This window comes from Strix uralensis, chromosome 11 (genome assembly GCF_047716275.1).
Source record: "Strix uralensis isolate ZFMK-TIS-50842 chromosome 11, bStrUra1, whole genome shotgun sequence".
In the NCBI taxonomy this organism is placed as follows: Eukaryota; Metazoa; Chordata; class Aves; order Strigiformes; family Strigidae; genus Strix; species Strix uralensis.
In genome coordinates, this window is record NC_133982.1 from 6,994,308 (window position 1) to 7,012,765 (window position 18,458).

The 18,458-nt window shown below is 36.4% G+C and overlaps 1 protein-coding gene across 5 annotated transcripts in view; it reads left to right on the forward strand.

Annotated features, from left to right (window-relative positions):
- VPS13C (vacuolar protein sorting 13 homolog C) overlaps positions 1-18,458 on the forward strand; it is a 97,773-nt gene that overhangs the window by 51,039 nt on the left and 28,276 nt on the right. For all 5 annotated transcript variants that reach the window (XM_074880759.1, XM_074880760.1, XM_074880756.1 and 2 more), the window contains 18 exons: positions 19-163; positions 1,298-1,454; positions 2,315-2,445; positions 3,501-3,670; positions 4,211-4,449; positions 5,893-6,122; positions 6,881-6,973; positions 7,970-8,335; positions 9,369-9,458; positions 9,868-10,023; positions 11,063-11,327; positions 12,107-12,267; positions 12,780-12,901; positions 13,142-13,436; positions 14,342-14,731; positions 15,772-15,876; positions 16,628-16,792; positions 17,147-17,275. In XM_074880759.1, coding sequence (XP_074736860.1) covers positions 19-163; positions 1,298-1,454; positions 2,315-2,445; positions 3,501-3,670; positions 4,211-4,449; positions 5,893-6,122; positions 6,881-6,973; positions 7,970-8,335; positions 9,369-9,458; positions 9,868-10,023; positions 11,063-11,327; positions 12,107-12,267; positions 12,780-12,901; positions 13,142-13,436; positions 14,342-14,731; positions 15,772-15,876; positions 16,628-16,792; positions 17,147-17,275 — 3,409 coding nt within the window. The remainder of the gene's footprint in view (positions 1-18; positions 164-1,297; positions 1,455-2,314; positions 2,446-3,500; positions 3,671-4,210; positions 4,450-5,892; positions 6,123-6,880; positions 6,974-7,969; positions 8,336-9,368; positions 9,459-9,867; positions 10,024-11,062; positions 11,328-12,106; positions 12,268-12,779; positions 12,902-13,141; positions 13,437-14,341; positions 14,732-15,771; positions 15,877-16,627; positions 16,793-17,146; positions 17,276-18,458) is intronic.

The window sequence follows — 18,458 nt, forward strand, 5'->3', positions numbered from 1 at the left end:
CTCCACTGTCTTTTGTAGATGCATTATATGCACAGATTCTCAACCAGATTCTGAAATTCTGCATCCTGTGAGTTTGACTTTACTGGTCCAGAGAAATTTAGCAGCAGCTTGGTATCATAAAACCCCAGCAATTGGTATCAAAGGAGACCTAAAACCAATGCAGGTAAAATCATGGCAAATCAGAGCTACATCAAAAGTTACATATATTCCTAGAATAGCACTTAACGTAGTTAAGGAGCTTGTAGACTCGTTGCAGTTTGTATTCTATACAGAATGTTAAAAGACTTCCACTTTGACTGTCCGGTGTATAGATCTGTTAGAGTTTTGATACTGTATACTGAATAGTTTAGGGGTATCTGCATACAAATGGAATAAAACCTATTTTTATTTTTTGGGGGTCTGTTGGAGCTTCCTTTGACTCAAGAGTCAGTAAAGTCATTGAGGTTACCTGTTGATTTAGCATTTAAAATCTAGGTTTAAGATTCTAAATTGTTTAATCTGTAATATGCAGGTTATTTGAGTGTTCAGTAGATTTATTAGAAATCAAAAGGGTTGGTATGGATCTCTAAATATACAACAGTTCAAAATTATATCTTTGCAAAGGGAGGGCTTTACTTTGTTTTTCTACATTAACCATATGGATTTAAGTCAGTAAAAACTGACTAGGCAGGCCTTTTAGTTGTTCATGAGTCCTATTTCATTCCTGTATCTGTGCTGTGGCCAAATGTAGCACTGGTGAAGCACAGAGAAGTAACATATTGAAGGACTACCAGTTAAAAAAAAAAAGTAGAAAAAATATTCTAACACTGTGTATTATGGGCTAAGTGAGTACATTTTGTCACTTAATACTGCTTTTTTTTTGTGATCATGTTATGTTATAATTTGATTCAGATTCATTAACTCTTTAAAGGCTTACTTGAATGATAGTTGCTTTAGTATATAGAATGTAAATCTTGGATTTAATGTTATCTGGTTATATTTCTGGATTACTGAATTGTTAAGGAGTGATTATGATAATCAATTACACATATTTTTAGCAGGCAGAGAGCCTTTACAAGACTAGAAAGTGTTTATCATGCAGAGTGTTAGTTCTTGTTGTAACTCCTGTTCATAACAAGTAACAAATGATATTTTAGGAAAAATGGGCAAATTATTTAGGGTGTTTTGGCCAGGATCATTTTGACTAGACAGCTTGTTTATGGTGAAAGCAGCATGTTGTTTCTTTTCAACATTCACACACTGTATTGGAAAGAAATACTGTCACCAAAAATGAAGCTGTGGGTTTATCACTTTACAGATTGCACTCAGTGAAGATGATCTAACTGTTGTCATGAAAATTTTACTTGAAAACCTTGGAGGGGCTTCTTCCCAGCCAAATACTGTGCAAGAGAACATTGAAGATACGCAGATATTTAAAAAAGGGAAAGTTCCAAATGAATCTGATATCTGTGAGGGTAAGTTCAATTCAAAAGCTTAATATGTTTAGGCAGAGGACTTCTTCAAATTCAAACATCATATTATCTGAAGCACTTAAATGTGTGTAAATAAAATCTTTTTCTTAATTGTTACATATGTACTGTGTACATGAAAAGTTATAAGTGAGAATGTATGCACATACGCAGAGTGCAAGCTGTTGATGGTCAAAAGTTTTTGTAGCGTGTTTTTTCAATCTGTCTTTTATAGGGTGGTATTCTTTAGTCTATATCAATGACTCTTATAAATAGCAGGTGGTTTAAAAAAGAAGAAAGCCAAACCAACTACCCCAGAATGTTAATGTAGAATTATAACCATCAAGGATATTATTAGTATTCAAATAGTGTGTTAATGTAAACAGTGTATGTCTCTGGATGAAATATTAACACTTTGCGAAAATCTTTTGTTGTCCAAAACTTAACATTCTCAATGTCAAAAAATTGCTGTTCTACCAATAGTTGAATTGCTATACTATGAGAAGAAACTGGAAGGAAGAGAGAGTAGTGCAGACTCCTTGAGCAGTCTTAGTACTTTATGTAGTTCTTCATTAAAGCGAATGAAGAACTGCAGTAAATTAATCACAGCTTTTTTTAAGGTTCTTAACCCCCTCTGTGCTAGGTAATTTTAGCATGCATTGAATAAAACAAAGTGATACTGAGTAAATACAAGTGCAAATTGTTCTGAGTAGTCTTCTGGATTTAGAGCTTTTCCTCCTTTTAGTGACTTTCTGATCTTAAATTTAAAAAACCAAAAAAACCCTCCCAAAAAAACCCAATCCCAAAACCACCACCAAGCCCCAGTGTTCTAAAGACATGTAAAAATATTTTCTTTTCACTAACAGGTCCTCTTCTTGCTTTTGGACAAAAAGATGTTTCTACAGTTCAGTCTTCTGCAGAATGTTATACAACGCTTAAATTTGACTTTAATTTTGAGTCACTTTCAGTTACTCTCTACAATAGTGGTGTGAATCAGGTTTGTAACAAAGCTTTTACCGTACAGATGGGGTGGGGAACTTAGGCTTCTCACACAGACAGAACTCAGGATAATAAAACAAAATGTTCCATTGGTTGTGTTGACTTTGTAATGCTTGCCTCACAGAGCTTACAGTATTTATCCTGGAACTCTAAGGTTTTATGGGCAGAGAATATCCTTAATTTGAAGCTCATAAGTACATTTCTAAAAACCACACTGAAAACAAGTAATAAATCAACAACCAAAACCACCCACCATTAGATTTGGTCATTGAAGCCTTGATTCCAGTTAGCCAAAATACAAATGAAAATTTGAAAAGCGGGAAGTGCTAGCTTAGACGATTCTAGTTCTGTGCATGGTGCCTATATAGTTACTAAGGAGATCCAAGAGGTACATGGCCCATACTTCCGTCTTGCGTATCCCTGAGTGTGAGCAATAATGAACATCCTTCCTGTGCAGAAAAGGGAAGAGAAATACGTGCAGTGTTGCCTTGCTTTTATGATTTAATATACTTTGTCCAGATGTGAAGGTGCTTCTGTTAAGTCTTGGTATATAGTGAATGTGTGGTAGCTTTGTATTTAGAATAACCATAATGCAGGAACTTGTGGTGCTTTTTATATGAGGGATTTAATTTTAGAAAGTTCTTGTGAAATAAGTGTCATGGGGAACAAACACACTGTTATGGGATTTTATTTTCATTTCGTCTTCATGCCTTTTTTGCTTATTGCTGAGGTCCTGGTTGTAAATGAGTTGGTGTGATGGGAGCAGAGGGATTTGCTGGTAGAAGGTTCAGAGTTCAGACAGATTATCCTTTGGTCACATATTTTGAACAACTGCTAGAAGTGCAGTGAAGAAACTTTACTACAACCCAACTTGTTTTTTCTGTTTTCTCAGTGAGTTTCTTGGACTAATTTGTATGATTGGAGGACTGATGATAGCAACAGGCTAATCAGATCCTTCAATTCATGGATCAAAATTCCCGTGGCTAGCAGCAAGGGAAACGTGCTTATTAGCTTGTTCTGTGATAACTAGTCCTACTATTTCTCATTATGTAGAAGTCTCTGCTTTCGCTGCATAGTGACAAATTACGCCTTGGTGAACTCCAGCTGCATCTCATGGCATCATCAGGAAAGATGTTTTCAGATGGCTCAGTGGATATTAATGTTAAACTCAAGGCATGTACCCTGGATGATCTCAGAGAAGGAATTCAGAATGTGACTGCAAGGTAAGTTTGAATGCATCAGAAATGAAAAAATTCCATGCAACTTTGTGAGGAAAGGCTGTTTCCTTGTTCTATACTTCGCTTCATATGGGATCGGTAAAACTTAGTAGGGTTGTCTGTTGCAATGAATGATGTAATTTTAATAATGTTAAGCAAATATCTTTTTTTATACATTGATTTCCTAGGTTATCCCAAAAAAATACCCCACCTGGGAAGCTTGAGTGTTACAGTAAACTGTTAGAATAGCTGAGTAGAGTGCAACCAGCCTTAGCTAGAGAGTTCTATGCACTGAAACTTTAGTCTGATTGTTACGTGCCACATATGTAGTTCCAAAACTGTAGCACACAAATTTTAAATTGAAATTACTCTTCTGTTGGAGAAGTCTATACCCTCTTATTTCTGGAGGAAACGCTGATTGTTTATGTTGTAATTCTTATTTATAGATGTCATGGGGAGAAAAAATGGCACTACTTACGCATCCTTGTTTTTCTAGATCTGTGTGTTAGGATGTTTGAAATATTTCTTATTAAACTTGTTTTCCAGAATGATAGACAAGAAAGATGACACAAATGACAGTTCTATGATAGATATAAGCTACAAGCAGGATAAAAATGGAACTGAAGTCGTTGCTGTCCTTGACAAGCTGTACATATGTGCCAGTATGGAGTTTTTGTTGACAGTAGCAGATTTTTTCATTAACTCTATGCCGACATCCTCAACTGAAAGATCTGCACAGTTCCAATTAAAGCATGTTGCTTCTGGGAAATCCAAGCCAGAAACAGGTCTGTACAACTGATTTCTACCCCCAACCCTCACTCCCCTCCTTTACAGACTTCATACTGAAAATAAACCATCCAAAAGTTTTCAAGATGCTATCTTGCTATCAGACTTAAGAAATGAGTTTATTCCTTTCCAACGTGTGAATTGGCTACTGGTACCATAGATTGTTGTAAGCGGTAGTAGTTCTAAAACTGCTGTGTTAAGTAGTGGAGTTGTGCTCTCCAGCAGGGCTAAATATTGAAAATCACTCATGCTAAACTGGATTTTTACCCATGTAATATCACAAAGGAAGGATCTTTAGGGTAGAAATCGCCATGTAGATAGCAGTTGTTATTTTTACTTCCTTAACTTACTCTGTAAAGGTGAGCGACGAAGAATGTCTTACCCTTACTTCTGTGAGCTGTGTATTTTAAAGCCGTTGGTTATTATTTCAGTTTGGTTATGGAAGACTTAAGTTTGTGATGAACAGTTTTCCTCTTTTTGATTGAAGGCTGAAGGTAAAGCATGATGGGTGAGAAAGACCACTTCTGAGGGTTTTTCTGTTTGGTGTTAAGAGATTGCTAGGCTTGCCTGAGTTGTGGTCAGACTAATCTGTGCATTGTGTTGTCTAGCTGGTTCCCAACAGCCCTCCCTTTATTTCCAGGAACTTGGTGGAGGGCTGGGAGTGAGCCTTAGGTTTTATGAATTGCCCTAGTGATGTCAGCACTTGTCTCTTGTTGGAGATACTCACAAGTCCTGTGATGAGGGAGGAATGGTACACACTCCAGAAAAATGCCACTTCCAGGGACTACTCAGGACTACCCAAATGTGTTGCTGGCTGCAACCCATGATGCCTAGCTTTCTTTGCTTTTCCTGTAGTGCACCAAGCCTCAACTTGGCACCTGTTCCATTGCATAGGTGTGATATTCCAATACTTCCAGCAAGTGTTAGTGTGCAGGAGGGTCACACACTGCTATACTGCCTATCATTGAGAACCAAAGAGAGTCTTGCTTTTAACTGAAATAAACATAGTATGATTCTCTCCTATTTGGGGACTGACTGTGTATTTAACCAAGAAATTGTATATTGCTAATTTGTTTTAAATTAATAAATCTTCACTCTAAAGTTAGCTACTTTAGTTTTTGAGCCAGAAGATAATTATTTCCAACTTGGCTTTGTAGAGACGGTGTTTAGGTTGACTACAGTGTATAGAACTAATACCGTCTTTTTACAATATTGAAACAAACAGTTTCTTCAAAACATGACTTCTGACCAGTTTACTGCTGATTTCTGGACACTCTGTGATATTCAATTTCAGCAAAGTATTCCTGAAGAAATTAAGACATTATTTGTTAAATTTGTACCTCTAAAATCATAGCAATTTTCATGCATGGTTTAGGTATTATGTACATAATACTGCTTTCAATCCCATTATATTCAAGGGGTTTTTTTACTTATTTTCACAGAAATATCTGTACGGCCGAATATGACAGTAAAAGCTGTGATCATGGATCCAGAAATTGTATTTGTTGCTAATTTGACCAATGCTGATGCTCCTGCCTTAAAAGTTTCCTTCCAATGTGACTTTTCCCTGACATCTGGAAAGCTTGCACAAAGGATGACTGCTCAAGTAAAGGGTTTCAAAGTGTTGGCCTGTGCCTTTCTCAAAGAAAAACAAGACAAGAGTGTTACTACAGTAAGAAAACTTGTTTTTCATAATGAAAAAAAGTAATGAGAAGTGTTGGCAGGTGTCCTTTAATTGGCATATCCATAGCACTCAGAAGATTCAGTTTCGTATCGATTATTATGAAGATAAGATAGGACTGTGGATCTGTGGTATGCCATTTAAAGGTGAATCTTTTATCAGAGGTGCAAGACTTCATCACATAGAGCTCTGTCTAAAGCCTGTGTAGTGTGTTTATAAATTGAAGTTTCTTAGTGAAGAAATTGCATGAGGGGTTTTGAAGACTAAGACTACCTCTCTGCAACTTTGTTTACTTGTTGCAGTAGAGTATGGTGATCAGCATGTCATCTGGAACTTCATCTACTCGTTCCTGGCAGGGAGCACTGAGCCACAAAGGTGGCCTGTGTGGCTCATCTCGCACATGGTATCTTTATTTATGCATTTAGTTTTCTTAAGGATTTGTGGGGTTTTTGACTATACCATCAGTCTGTCTGTGTGTTGGATTTTGGTTTTGTTTGTTTTTTAAGCCTTCTGTCAAGAGATTTTAGTTCACTAACTTTTAACCTTCCAGTACAAAATCGCTCTTGTGCAAATTTGGATGTTGGAATGAAGCACACTGATGCTACAGAAAGAATGCTGGTACTCTGAAACGTGTTGTTGCTTTATGGAATCAGTATCCCTTTGGCCTATAGGATTAAAAAATACAAGACCTTTTGAAAAGGTTAGATTCCAGGAGTTACCTTAATAATCAAATTATGTTTTTCACTCAGGTGTTACAGCCATGTTCTTTGGTCATGGAAAATATGATGCATGTCTCAGGGTTACAAACTGTGGTAGTAACAATAGAAGAAGTTACTATAAAGGTAAGATTATTAAAGCTGTGTTTGGAAGAACAGGTGTGTTTCTCAAGCTGTAGCTTGGGTTTTTTTTTTTTAATTTACATAGAGCTATTGACAATTTACATTTTCCCCATTACTTTAATTCCAGAAATAGGCATTTATCCTATTTAGGGCTGTCCTGTGTTGGGAAAAATCATGACATGTTCCTTGTTTTGGCAATCTCTTGGCAAAAAGGGACTAATTTAAATATTCAGATACTAGGATTTCTCCTGTTAGTTTCTTCTAAATTTATGAAGCAACCCTTCCCCCTGCTGCCACCACCACTATTTTTCTCTTCAGAGAGACTTATAAGCAGGAGCATGCACACAAGAGCATGTAAATTTAAGGCTGTTAATGTGACTTCCAGAATAATATGCAATGTAAAATACCTTGTCTTGACAGGTAAATTAATATTTGTGTCTGTAATAAAGGTCTGTCTGAAAGTAATTTGCTAATTCTCCTATAAGAAGTACACAGATTTTCATTTGTGATCTGAAAAGATGGTCAGTGGTGAAGTCCTAAATGGTAAGCAATAGGAATGTGTTCCTAAGCATAAAGCTTTTGACAGATGTACTGTACTCCTAATCAAAATGGTGGTGTACATAACTCTGCAAGCATACTTTTTTGAACACCTTGAAGATCTTAAAAACAATTTCACATTTTACAGTGTAGTAGGAAAAAGGTTGATATTGAGTAATGTTATGGGAGTACAACATATCAGTAAAAATGAAATTTCCAATCTGAGAATTTTGTTCTTTAGCTTGTGTGATTGTGTAGGAAAGGAAAATAAGAGGAGGTCCATGAGTGCATTCTATTTCTTTAGCTTGGAATTTAAGTTTTACCTCTTATAAGGTCTGTTAATGCTGTGTACCTGTATGGAGGAACCCAAGAGTTATTTACCTTTTCCATTTATCATGTTTTGTATGTTAATCAGTTTAAAAATATTCTGAGCTATAAAGGTTTTTTTTTCCTTTGTTCAAGATCTCACCAATAATTCTGAACACAGTGATGACCATTATGGCTGCCATAAAACCCAAAGCAGCAGAAGAGGATTCTAGAGGAGCAACTGAAGTTTCTGAGAATCTGTGGCAAGTGAAGCCTATAGATCAGTGCAATGCTTGGTTTCTTGGTGTTGATGTAGCCACAGAAGCAACAGAAAGTTTTAGGGACCGTGAACATGTTCTGAAACAAGAGAAATTTGACGTTGTAGTGAAATCGGTTCAGATCACCTTGGAATGTGGTCTGGGACATCGTACTGTCCCTTTATTGTTAGTGGAATCTGTGTTTTCAGGTGTCCTTAAAAACTGGTCCTCTCTGATGGAGGTCACTGCTGATATGTCGCTGGAGGTACGTGGAATCAAATCGTTAGCAGTTTAAAACGCTTGTTTCATAATGTTCAAGTAACTTTTTAGAACACTTTCTATGTGATTAATTATAAGTTTAAATTGTAATGCCCTTAAGAATTCTTGAGTACTCAGGCAAGTATGACTGAGCATAATGTGGTTTTTACAGAAACTGCATCAGTAGTAGATTTTAGTGGCATTTGCTACTGTGGAATAATCTAGTCCTTTCTATTTCTCTACTTTTTTTGCGTATTTACTTTTTGCTGTTTGAACAATGAGCTTGGCTTAGTTGAATAATCGTATTTAACTCGTTATTGCCCACCTCTTTGTTTCTCTAGCATTGTGTTTATTGGTAAGATGGAAGTTAAGCTTTTTTCTCAAAATCTTCTCTGCATCTTGGCTTGTGATCACACCATATTTTTTTGCCAGCTATTGCAACTCTTTTCCCCCAGCTATGGTAAATTCTGGGATGGTATAAGTCTCTTACAGAGGCAGCATGCTAAAATTTCATACAACCAGGTGAAAGGGAGCATCCAGAACTTACTTGTTCCACAACTTGTGTTCAGATTTGCAGTGGCTGAAGTGAAGTAAAAACTTGATGTAGGCTATGAGTTAGATGAATTGTTCCAGTAGACCAGATTTGGACTAAAGTTTCTCAGACTAATTGTTATTTCATAGTACAGTGAAGTACTTGCAGCATTGAAGTTTCTGATCTCAGTCATTCTCTCAGTGCAGGAGAGGATAGGGACTGCATTATATTAAGTGAAAGTGTTAAAAAGATATGGAGTTACCAGGCTGTCTAGTTGCTCTAAAAGCAAGCAAGGTGGTCAGTTCTTCAAAAATTGTCACGAAAAATATATGATATATTACACTTCTGTGTGTTAATTTTTGAAGCCATTAAAAGTTAATGCTAGAGCTCCAAAATGTGAAAGGAAGATTGATTGCTTTGTTATTAATATTTTTCATACTAAATGCTATTGGAAGGAACTCAGTCCTTTATTTTTAGATGCCTTATTTAATTTTAATTCTTTCTTCAGATTCATTATTACAATGAAACCTATGCAGTGTGGGAGCCACTTATTGAACGAATTGAAGGAGGAAAGAAGCAATGGAGTTTAAAGCTGGAAGTATGTAAACATACTTGAAACTATGTGAAATAGCTGTTTCTTAAAAGTTTTGTGACAGAACATTGACCTTTTGAATGCTGTTGCTTTGAGGGAGCTATGCAATTTCACAAGGAAAAAGAAAATCAGTCTTCAGACATCTTAAGGTTTTTATGAATAATGTTAATTGCCTAGTGCCTGGGCAAAATGTAGTGTGTGACCACACATACAGAGGGGAAAGAAAATGACTTGCTTGCCTTCAGTGTTGGTATTAAATTTCCATGTTTGTTTAAGGTGTCTAAGATTTACAAGGTAAAGTAGGCTTCCCTTTGCTTGACCAATTTGTCAAGTGTAGGTCAAGTTTTTTCCTGTTTTAACATAGGAGAAAAGTAATCTATGTGTTTATAATTGCCTAATGAAATTTTTGTTTTAGATGAAGACTAACCCTGTTCAAGAGAGAAGTTTGATGCCTGGGGATGATTTCATTGTTCTTCCTGAGCCGCAAACTGCAGTTAACATTTCTTCGAAGGATACAATGAATATAACAATATCCAAATGTTGTCTTGCTGTTTTCAGTAATTTAGCCAAGGTAGTGCTAACAGGCAGAAGGTGCCAAATTATGTGTTTCTGTAGGAAGTTCTGATTTTTTTAAAAATAATTCTTTTGTGCTTGCCTGTCACAAGCCAATGACTGTTCTGCAGCCCTGACAAATGTTATCTATCAGGGCAGAGCTGTTTTACTCTGATTAGTCCTTTAGAGTTAACAAAAAGGTGATGCCAGCTTTTGAAAGAAGCAGTTTCCATTTTAGAAGAATGCTTATGTGCTTATGCAGGACTTAATGAACAGTCCTACAAGCAGGCTGAATGAAAATAAAACCCTCCAATAAACACAACTATTTCCTACAATCCTTTTTCTGAAATATTAAGAGAAATTTACTTCCCTTCTATCTTTTTGTCCTTAATAGAATACTAAGAAAAGTGTTCAATTTAGGATTGGCCTTTCAGCTGTAGGAGTGGAATGTCCAGTGTGCTAAAAATACTTTTTTTTCCCCTTCTTTTTGCTGTGATAGTAGGTGTGCTTATGAATGTCCTCGGCTTTTTCCCCCCCCTTTTTTTATGGGGGAATTAAATTTTGGTTACCAAATCAAGCTATTTTTACAGAGTGTGACTTATGCCTATTTATTTTTTAATTGTAAGTGAGCAAGAGTTTTCTGAGTTAGTACTTAGAGAACTTAGACTGTAAGTCTATATTGGCAGTCAGTTACCATGGCATTTGTGTAATTAAACAAATGTTTGCAAGCATAAATTGTGGTTACATATGAAGTATGTACATGGACCTCTGTGTCCCAGGTCTTTTTTTTTCTCTTACAATGCAACAACTGTAAAAACTTCCTTATGAAGAGCATGAATGCTTATTGTAGCATCAACATTTGCTGTAAATCACAGAATAATAACGAAAATTTCTGAAAATAACCTTTACTTCCCTGAAATACTACTATAAAAAGCATAGGTATTGCTATTTTTTTTTTTTTTAAAGAGGTAGTTTCTGGGAACTGTCTTTTAAAGACATTATATATGTGTTATTGTGGCTATTTATGTATGATGTATTATATATGTTGTTAATTACAGGCATTTTCAGAAGGGACTGCATCCACGTTTGACTACTCCTTTAAAGAGACAGCACCTTTCATAGTGAAAAATGCCCTAGGTGTTCCTCTCAAAGTGCTTCCTAGCTCCAATTTCCGGATAGTTGGTTCAGTTGAAAAAGAAAACATGAACGATGTAGAAATCGGTCAGAACATTGAACTGGAATACTCTGTTTTTGAAGCGCCCCAACGAGGAAAGTTGTCTGCAGTGTACCGACAAGAAAGCTCCACCTTCTCTTTAAATTTAGGTATTATGTTGTGAATGGGAAGATAGGGGAGTCAACATGGTTAAATTCAATGTGATCAAAATTCAGGGGAAGTACATTGTGTTGAAATTACTTTTGAATACTAATGGAAATTTTTTTTAAAAATCAGCTACTGAACTTCTTAAAGTAATGTAAAATTCCTTCTCTCCAATTTTTCAGAGAGTGAAAAGTACAATGTTTTTTCTTCCCTTTTGGAAGAAATAGAAGACATTCCAGTGGAGTCATTTATAGACCCCTAGGACATAGGCCTGTGGGTTCCAGCCCTGTTAAACAGGATCTTCATTTCTCATGTCCCTACTACCATTTGGCTTTCTGTAGTTACCCAGTTACTTGAGAGCAGTTATGATTTTTCTATGGTTTTTGCTTTGCCAGAAAGTACTTCTAGGAGAATAGCATATAATAACTACTAATATATAATCTGGTTTTTTTCCTTTCCATCTCATCCCATATGAAGGTATTTGACCATGATACAGAGATTATCTTCTGTGTTGCATTTTGTCACCTCACCCAACAAATACCTTTGCTTGTTAGGTGTATTTATTGTGCAGTGTATAAATCATCATCTAAATTGCGGTCCTCAAGAATATTCTGTTCTTAAAGCTTTCCTTCAGTGGTGCTCAAATAACATTTCAAAGTGCTTTTGCCAGTGTTTTGATCTTGGTTGTTGCTGAGTTTAGAGAAGCTAAAGTATTGCTCTAATAGAAAAAGGTAATGTGATTTGTTTTGCCTAATTAAGATTTCTGTATATTTTCATGCATTAGAACTTAAAGGATATGAAGAAATGGTAAACATTCCCATAGCCAAACCAGGTCGACGACTGTACAACATAAGAAACTTTCTTGCTGATCGTTCAGATTCGATCATTGTACAGATAGATGCTGCAGAAGGAAATAAGGTTATTACTGTACGATCGCCTCTGCAGGTAAAAAAAAAAAAAACAAAGAAACAACCTGAAAGCAGTGCTCTTCTCTGAGTGACTTTTGCTTTTCTTCCTTAATTCGTTATTTTGAGATCATACTTTTCCAAAAAGTTACTTAAAGGCAAATTATTATGTATTTTACTCTAATTCTTACATGAATTTTTATCTGTGTTCTGTATGTGTGCGTCTTCCTAATAAATGAAAAATTTGGTTTTTACTTTTAACTTTTGGCTTTCTGATATCTTCAACATTGAGGTTGAAATATGTACTTTTTATGTGCCTTGGCATTTTAAGCATGTTTTCCAAATCATGCAACTTAAAAGTAGCATAGTTTTCTCATATGCTTGCATATTGTTCTCCTTCAGAATTGTATTTTTTACTAAGTCGCATAGAAGTCTGTTTTTCAAAGGAGTTTAAGTCTACTAGTGTTGGTTTTCCTTGTTGCTCTTCATACTTTTTTACTTTAGAAATTTGTACCATAGGAATGTAATGAAAATTATGCATTTTGATCCTAGATCAAGAACCATTTCTCAATCCCATTTATGATCTATAAACTGGCCGGAGACTCCAGGTTGCTGGAGCCAATTGGCATATCCAAGCCAGAAGAGGAATTTCATATTCCTTTACATTCGTACAGGTACACTTTTTCTGTTCTGTAAGGCTACTCTGCGTGAGACTGATGCTCAAATACGGCATTAGTGTGGGAGCTTAAATTTGCTTTTGGAACTGTTCCTGACTGGCCGTAAAAACTAAAATGCTACCTTTATTATGTAACTAGTGTGCTGCAAAAGCCCTTCAGAATGTTAGCAATTACTTCAAAATGGGTGAAGTTAGCCGTCAATGCAGAGCTATTCTGTACCTTGTCTTCTTCCCACAGGTGTCATCTATATGTTAGACCAACAGGAATGTTTGAGGGTCAGTTCAAAGAATCCACGACTTACATTGCCTGGAGGGAAGAGCTACATAGGAGCAATGAAGTAAAGTGCTTGTTACAGTGCCCAGCCACGGAGACAAATTTCTTGCCTCTGATCATCAGCTCAACAGCTGTACCTGATGAACTAAATTTTATTTCAACTTACGGAGAGGAGTGGGATCCTGCCTACATTATCCACCTTTACCCTACCTTGACTGTGAGGAATCTCTTACCATACTCCTTGAGATATCTACTTGAGGTAAATTATTTTCTGGTTTTATTTGTAAATCCTTTAATTGGTTTTTAAGACTATATTAACTTAGAAGTGGAGGTGAATGTCGTGTGGAAGGTACTGAATGTTGGTTTTGGATTTTCTATTGTAAATGAGTGAGTCATCTGATGGATTGATGCTGGGAGTTTTGGGGACTATTTGTTTTTAATTTGGGTGTACCTGGCCAGTTCCTCCTTAAATGTGAATCATGTACTGGATTGGTATTTCTCTTTTACATTCTTCTGAGACCCTGTTTGTGTTTTGCAAGATATCTTTTGTTTCACAGGGAGAGGCATAAGAAAAAGCACCTGAAATTTCTGGAACTTTCCTATGTAGAAAACACTACTCCTCTGCATTCTGACACTGATTTTTTACTGAGGACTGTTGTGAGGCCTCCCTTTCACAAATCGGGAGATTTCTTTGCAGGATGCTACGCAGACTTTTTCCACTTCTTTCAGTATTTTCAGTATCTATTACGTCTTCATGAAAGCTGAGTGATTTTCGTAAATAGAAAAGGTGTGAGGATTTAGAACTATCATCCTAGTATTTTCTGTTTTATTCTAATCGCATAACTGGCTGTGGCATTCATTTAGATCTTTATTACACTTTTGTCCAGCACCTTAATGGCACTATTTCCAATTTTCCTTACCTTCACTGTACTTCAGTACACAGAGTCACAGAATCTAGAACAGAGTGCCATTGCCTTGATTGAGGATCTAGAAACTAGTAATTCAAACCTGTTTTTGAAGTCACTGTACATGTAGACTGGGACATGTGGTGCTGAGGTAGCCAAAACATGTGCATCCTGCAGGAGAAGAATTAAATGCTGTTTTCTGAATACCTAAATTTTATATATTAAAAACTTAATTAGCCCCTTTTTAATTTCACTACAGGGAACAGCAGAAACCCGTGAATTGATGGAAGGGAGTGCTGCAGATGTTTTTCATTCAAGAATCAGTGGAGAAATAATGGAGCTTGTGTTGATAAAATATCAAGGCAAAGACTGGAATGGGCATCTTAGAATTCGTGATGGGATGCCTGAATTTTTTTCTGTGTGTTTCACATCCCATTCTGCAGCAGTGATGACAGTGGATATTTACATACATACTAGGCGAATTGGAAGCCGTATGATCTTGTCTGTGTTCAGTCCTTATTGGATAATCAACAAGACTTCCCGTATTCTCCAGTATCGAGCTGAAGACACTCATGTGAAGCATCCAGCAGACTACAGAGATATTGTTTTGTTCTCCTTTAAAAAGAAAAATATTTTTAGTAAAAATAAGGTATGCTTATTTTAGGTGGTGGTGGTGTCTTAAAATCCTGCTCTGAGGGGAAAAAAAAAACCCCCACACACATATTTTGTCTAAGGATTTTTTTTTTGTAGTATTTAAATCTATTGTCTTTCATTTGGCTGCTGCTTTCTTCTTGCTAATTATACTTTCTGGATTAAGTAAAAGCGAAGGCAAGTAGACAAAAAGTCTGTTGTAACTTTTTCCAGGTCTTGCACTGCATCCCATTGGCTGACTTTGATCCTGGCCAAAAGCTGGCTGATGGTATAGGTTATTTAGGTCCTGAAAACTCAGTGGGTGCCCAATCAGAAAACTGTTTCCTTGAGGAGAGGAATTTAATGTAGATGTGTAAATTAAGAGTGTGGACTCGTTTTATAGTCAAAAGGAAGGTTGCTCTTGAATCTTCCTGTAGAGCTGTTTTCTACTGAATAAAGAGGAATCACAGGCTTGTATTTTACTCAGCTAGATATTTTGACATTTACAATGCACAATGTAAATATTCTGTCCTGTGTTAAACATACTACTTTTGTTTTGATTTTGTTTTGATGTAATACTTCCATGATCAAATGTAGAGTACTGTAGTAGAGGATTTTTTCTGAAGTGGCCCTTCTTTTCTTTTAAATAGCTTTTTTGCACCCAACAATAGTTGAAGAAATGGTTGAAGAAACAGTTTTGACAAGGTGTTCTTTTGATTATTTCCTCTGCAGCCTTCAAGTTTGTGAAGCACCACAAAACTGTAGCTTGTATTTCCCCAATCTACATGTGTGCTGTCATGAACATTAGAGTCAATGAGAAGTCATGTGTTTTGTTACCTTTTACTGTAACATCTTTCCCAGAACTCAGGCACAGGCTAATAAATCAGAGTATGAGTAGTGGTACTGCATGCTTAAGCTTAACTTACAGAAGGTTTTAAAAGCACTTAATGTCATCTTTATACTGCTACATGTGATATAATTGCATTTCATAATGCATGAACTATAAAATGAGAATTAATTTATTGAAGTACTTTCCATGTTGTTCTTTTCTGTATGTAGATCCAGTTATGTATTTCAACTAGTACGTGGTCCAGTAGCTTTTCCCTTGATACTGTAGGAAGCTACGGATGTGTCAAGTGTTCAGCTAATAACATGGACTATCTGGTAAGATAGGTTTCTGTGTTTTGTGAAGCTCTCTGGGGGTTCTTTTGGCTTGAATGCTTTTTTTCCTTAAGGCCTTTGTTTCACTACTTATGCTACTTTTAAATTATGGAAATATTTAACATCTAGATTAATAATTGTCATGCCCCAGCTATTCAGGTCTGCACCTGGTAACAAGTAGTTTCACCAACAGAAGTTTCAGTGTAATTCGTAAACATGTGGTTTATGTAACAAATGCGTAGTACGAAAACATTCAGAAATATGATGGTGAACTCACATAGTGGAGATAGTTCACATTCAAAATTCATAGTTGCTTGCGAATGTTTAGATCTTCACTCAGCAGTCTTGTGTAAGACTACACTTCCACAGCTAAGCAGAATAAAGAATACACTTTATAATAATATGCAGATATGTGGAGAGTTGTGTTTCCATACACTCTTTAACTGATCTCTGGTGATGCAATAATTTTGGGTTGTCTTGATTTACTGTAGAGGGATTCCTGATGGATTTTCCCCACAAACGCTACAGCTACAAAATGATGCAGCGAAATCTGTCTCTTTACCATTGTGATAATTGGGTTGCATAGTTCACTGATTTTACTGAATGCTGTTTGGTTCTTTTATTACAGGTGTTCAGAACAGGAGTGTTGTGTGCTAGCCTTTCTAATTACAGTAATGATGGATTTTCTTTTTTTCCATCCTGACTTTTCTCTTAAGCTTGTTGATTGTTTGCTCAAATTGTCCTTGTTCAACAGGTTGGAGTTAGCATCAAAATGAGCAGTTTTAACCTTACCAGGATAGTTACCTTCACTCCATTCTACACAATAGCAAACAAATCTTCTCTGGAACTAGAAGTTGGAGAAATTGGTCCGAATGGCTCTTTTCCAACTAATAAATGGAATTATATCTCATCTTCAGAGGTAATGTTTCCGTTTTTTCCCTTTGGATGTTATTGTAGACAAATAACTAGTCTCTAGCTGTCACTTAAGGAAAAAGCAGTTCGCCTACAGAAGCTCTGTCACTTCTGATGTCATGATGTGGATACTTCACATGTCAGGGCAACTTGAACAGCACAGGTTGTATACGTTGGTAAATTAATCAAGTCCTTCAGCTTGGATAATTTACTAAATGTAGAGGAGATGTTCATCAGTAGTTACTGGGGTAAGAACTAAGGTATTTGAAATAGTTTTAGTCACACAAGACTGTTTTACTGCTGGCTTACTGTATTGAACATACATGAACTGTTGAAGTCATGCATGTTTCCTGTTTTACAGTGTCTGCCGTTTTGGCCTGAAAACTCATCTGGTCAACTTTGTGTAAGAGTAGTTGGCTATGAAAGCTTATCCAAACCATTCCTGTTTAATGACCAGGATAATGGTACTCTGCTGAGGCTGGAAGAATTGGTGAGTATGACTTTGTGTGGCCTGTTCTTAGTACTCCATTTTAGCCTTATGGTATTGAACTTAGGAAAGCTTGACTCCCCAAGATAGTCAAGATTGAAACCTTGTGCGTAAGGTGTTGGTGCACTGCACTTCTGTTGCATAAAAAAGGTTGTGAAACAAGTTTGCAATGTTGTTAATGTTGTCATAGCTGTGTGGTCAAGTTGACTTAGATTTGACAAGCTGATAGGAAGCTGAACAGCTCTATTGCTATTAAATATGGTATTCTACACCTCTAACACCTGTTCTTTTGCAGAGAGTATTTCTTAGGTGCCTTCAGTTTGTTTAAATAGTTATCCTAAAATAGAATGTATTTTTTGTTCTTGATAAGCTAATACATGTTGGAGACACAGTACGTGGCTAAAATAATTTATGATTCAATTAGTAGAATCTTAATTATTTCAGAACTCACCCTAGCCTAGCATTAGGGAACGTGTATTGTGGGAGACATTGGCCTGTCAGCCTTGCACAGAGAAATAGCTAGGCTTTGATGAAAAACAGGCCTTGGGAGAAAGATAAGAAACTGCTGAGTTGTGCCAAGGTGGCAGGGAAAAACAACAGACAGCTGCAACACTAAACTGTGGAAAAGTACTGAACTGTGAGAAGTTACTGCCGCGAGAATAGAGTGTGAAAAAGGTGATTGGTCTGCACAGCGCGTGCTGGAGTGGTCTTATGCTGATAGGAGAAAAGGTTGATAGCTGTCTAATTGCTGATTTGTTAACTATGAAGTAAGAGCTTTACTGACAGCATCCGAGAGCATAAGTATGTACCATTGTAACAATAAAGTCTCTTTTTTCCTTCTGGACTTCATGGAGAGTCCGTGCCTCAGTTGCCACAGTGTATATAAATGTAGCATGTTCAGACAAGTCTTTGGAGATAATGCTTATCATAATTAGCTGAAACAAAAGTGACTGTGAGGATAATCTAGCTGTCCAAGTTTGCTGAAGCAGTTTAAAAAAAAAAAGTTTTTGGAACAAGATGTCATGATCTGGTGTTCTGTTGATGCACTTAAATAGAATAGTGGGGTTTTTTCTTCACTGTTCTAAGATAGTAGATGGCTCAGCTTTGCAAGAGAATCCTTTCAGGTCCCGTATATAGTGAGGTTTTACTACTGTTGTGTAGAGTGCTAAACATAATTTTTCACATA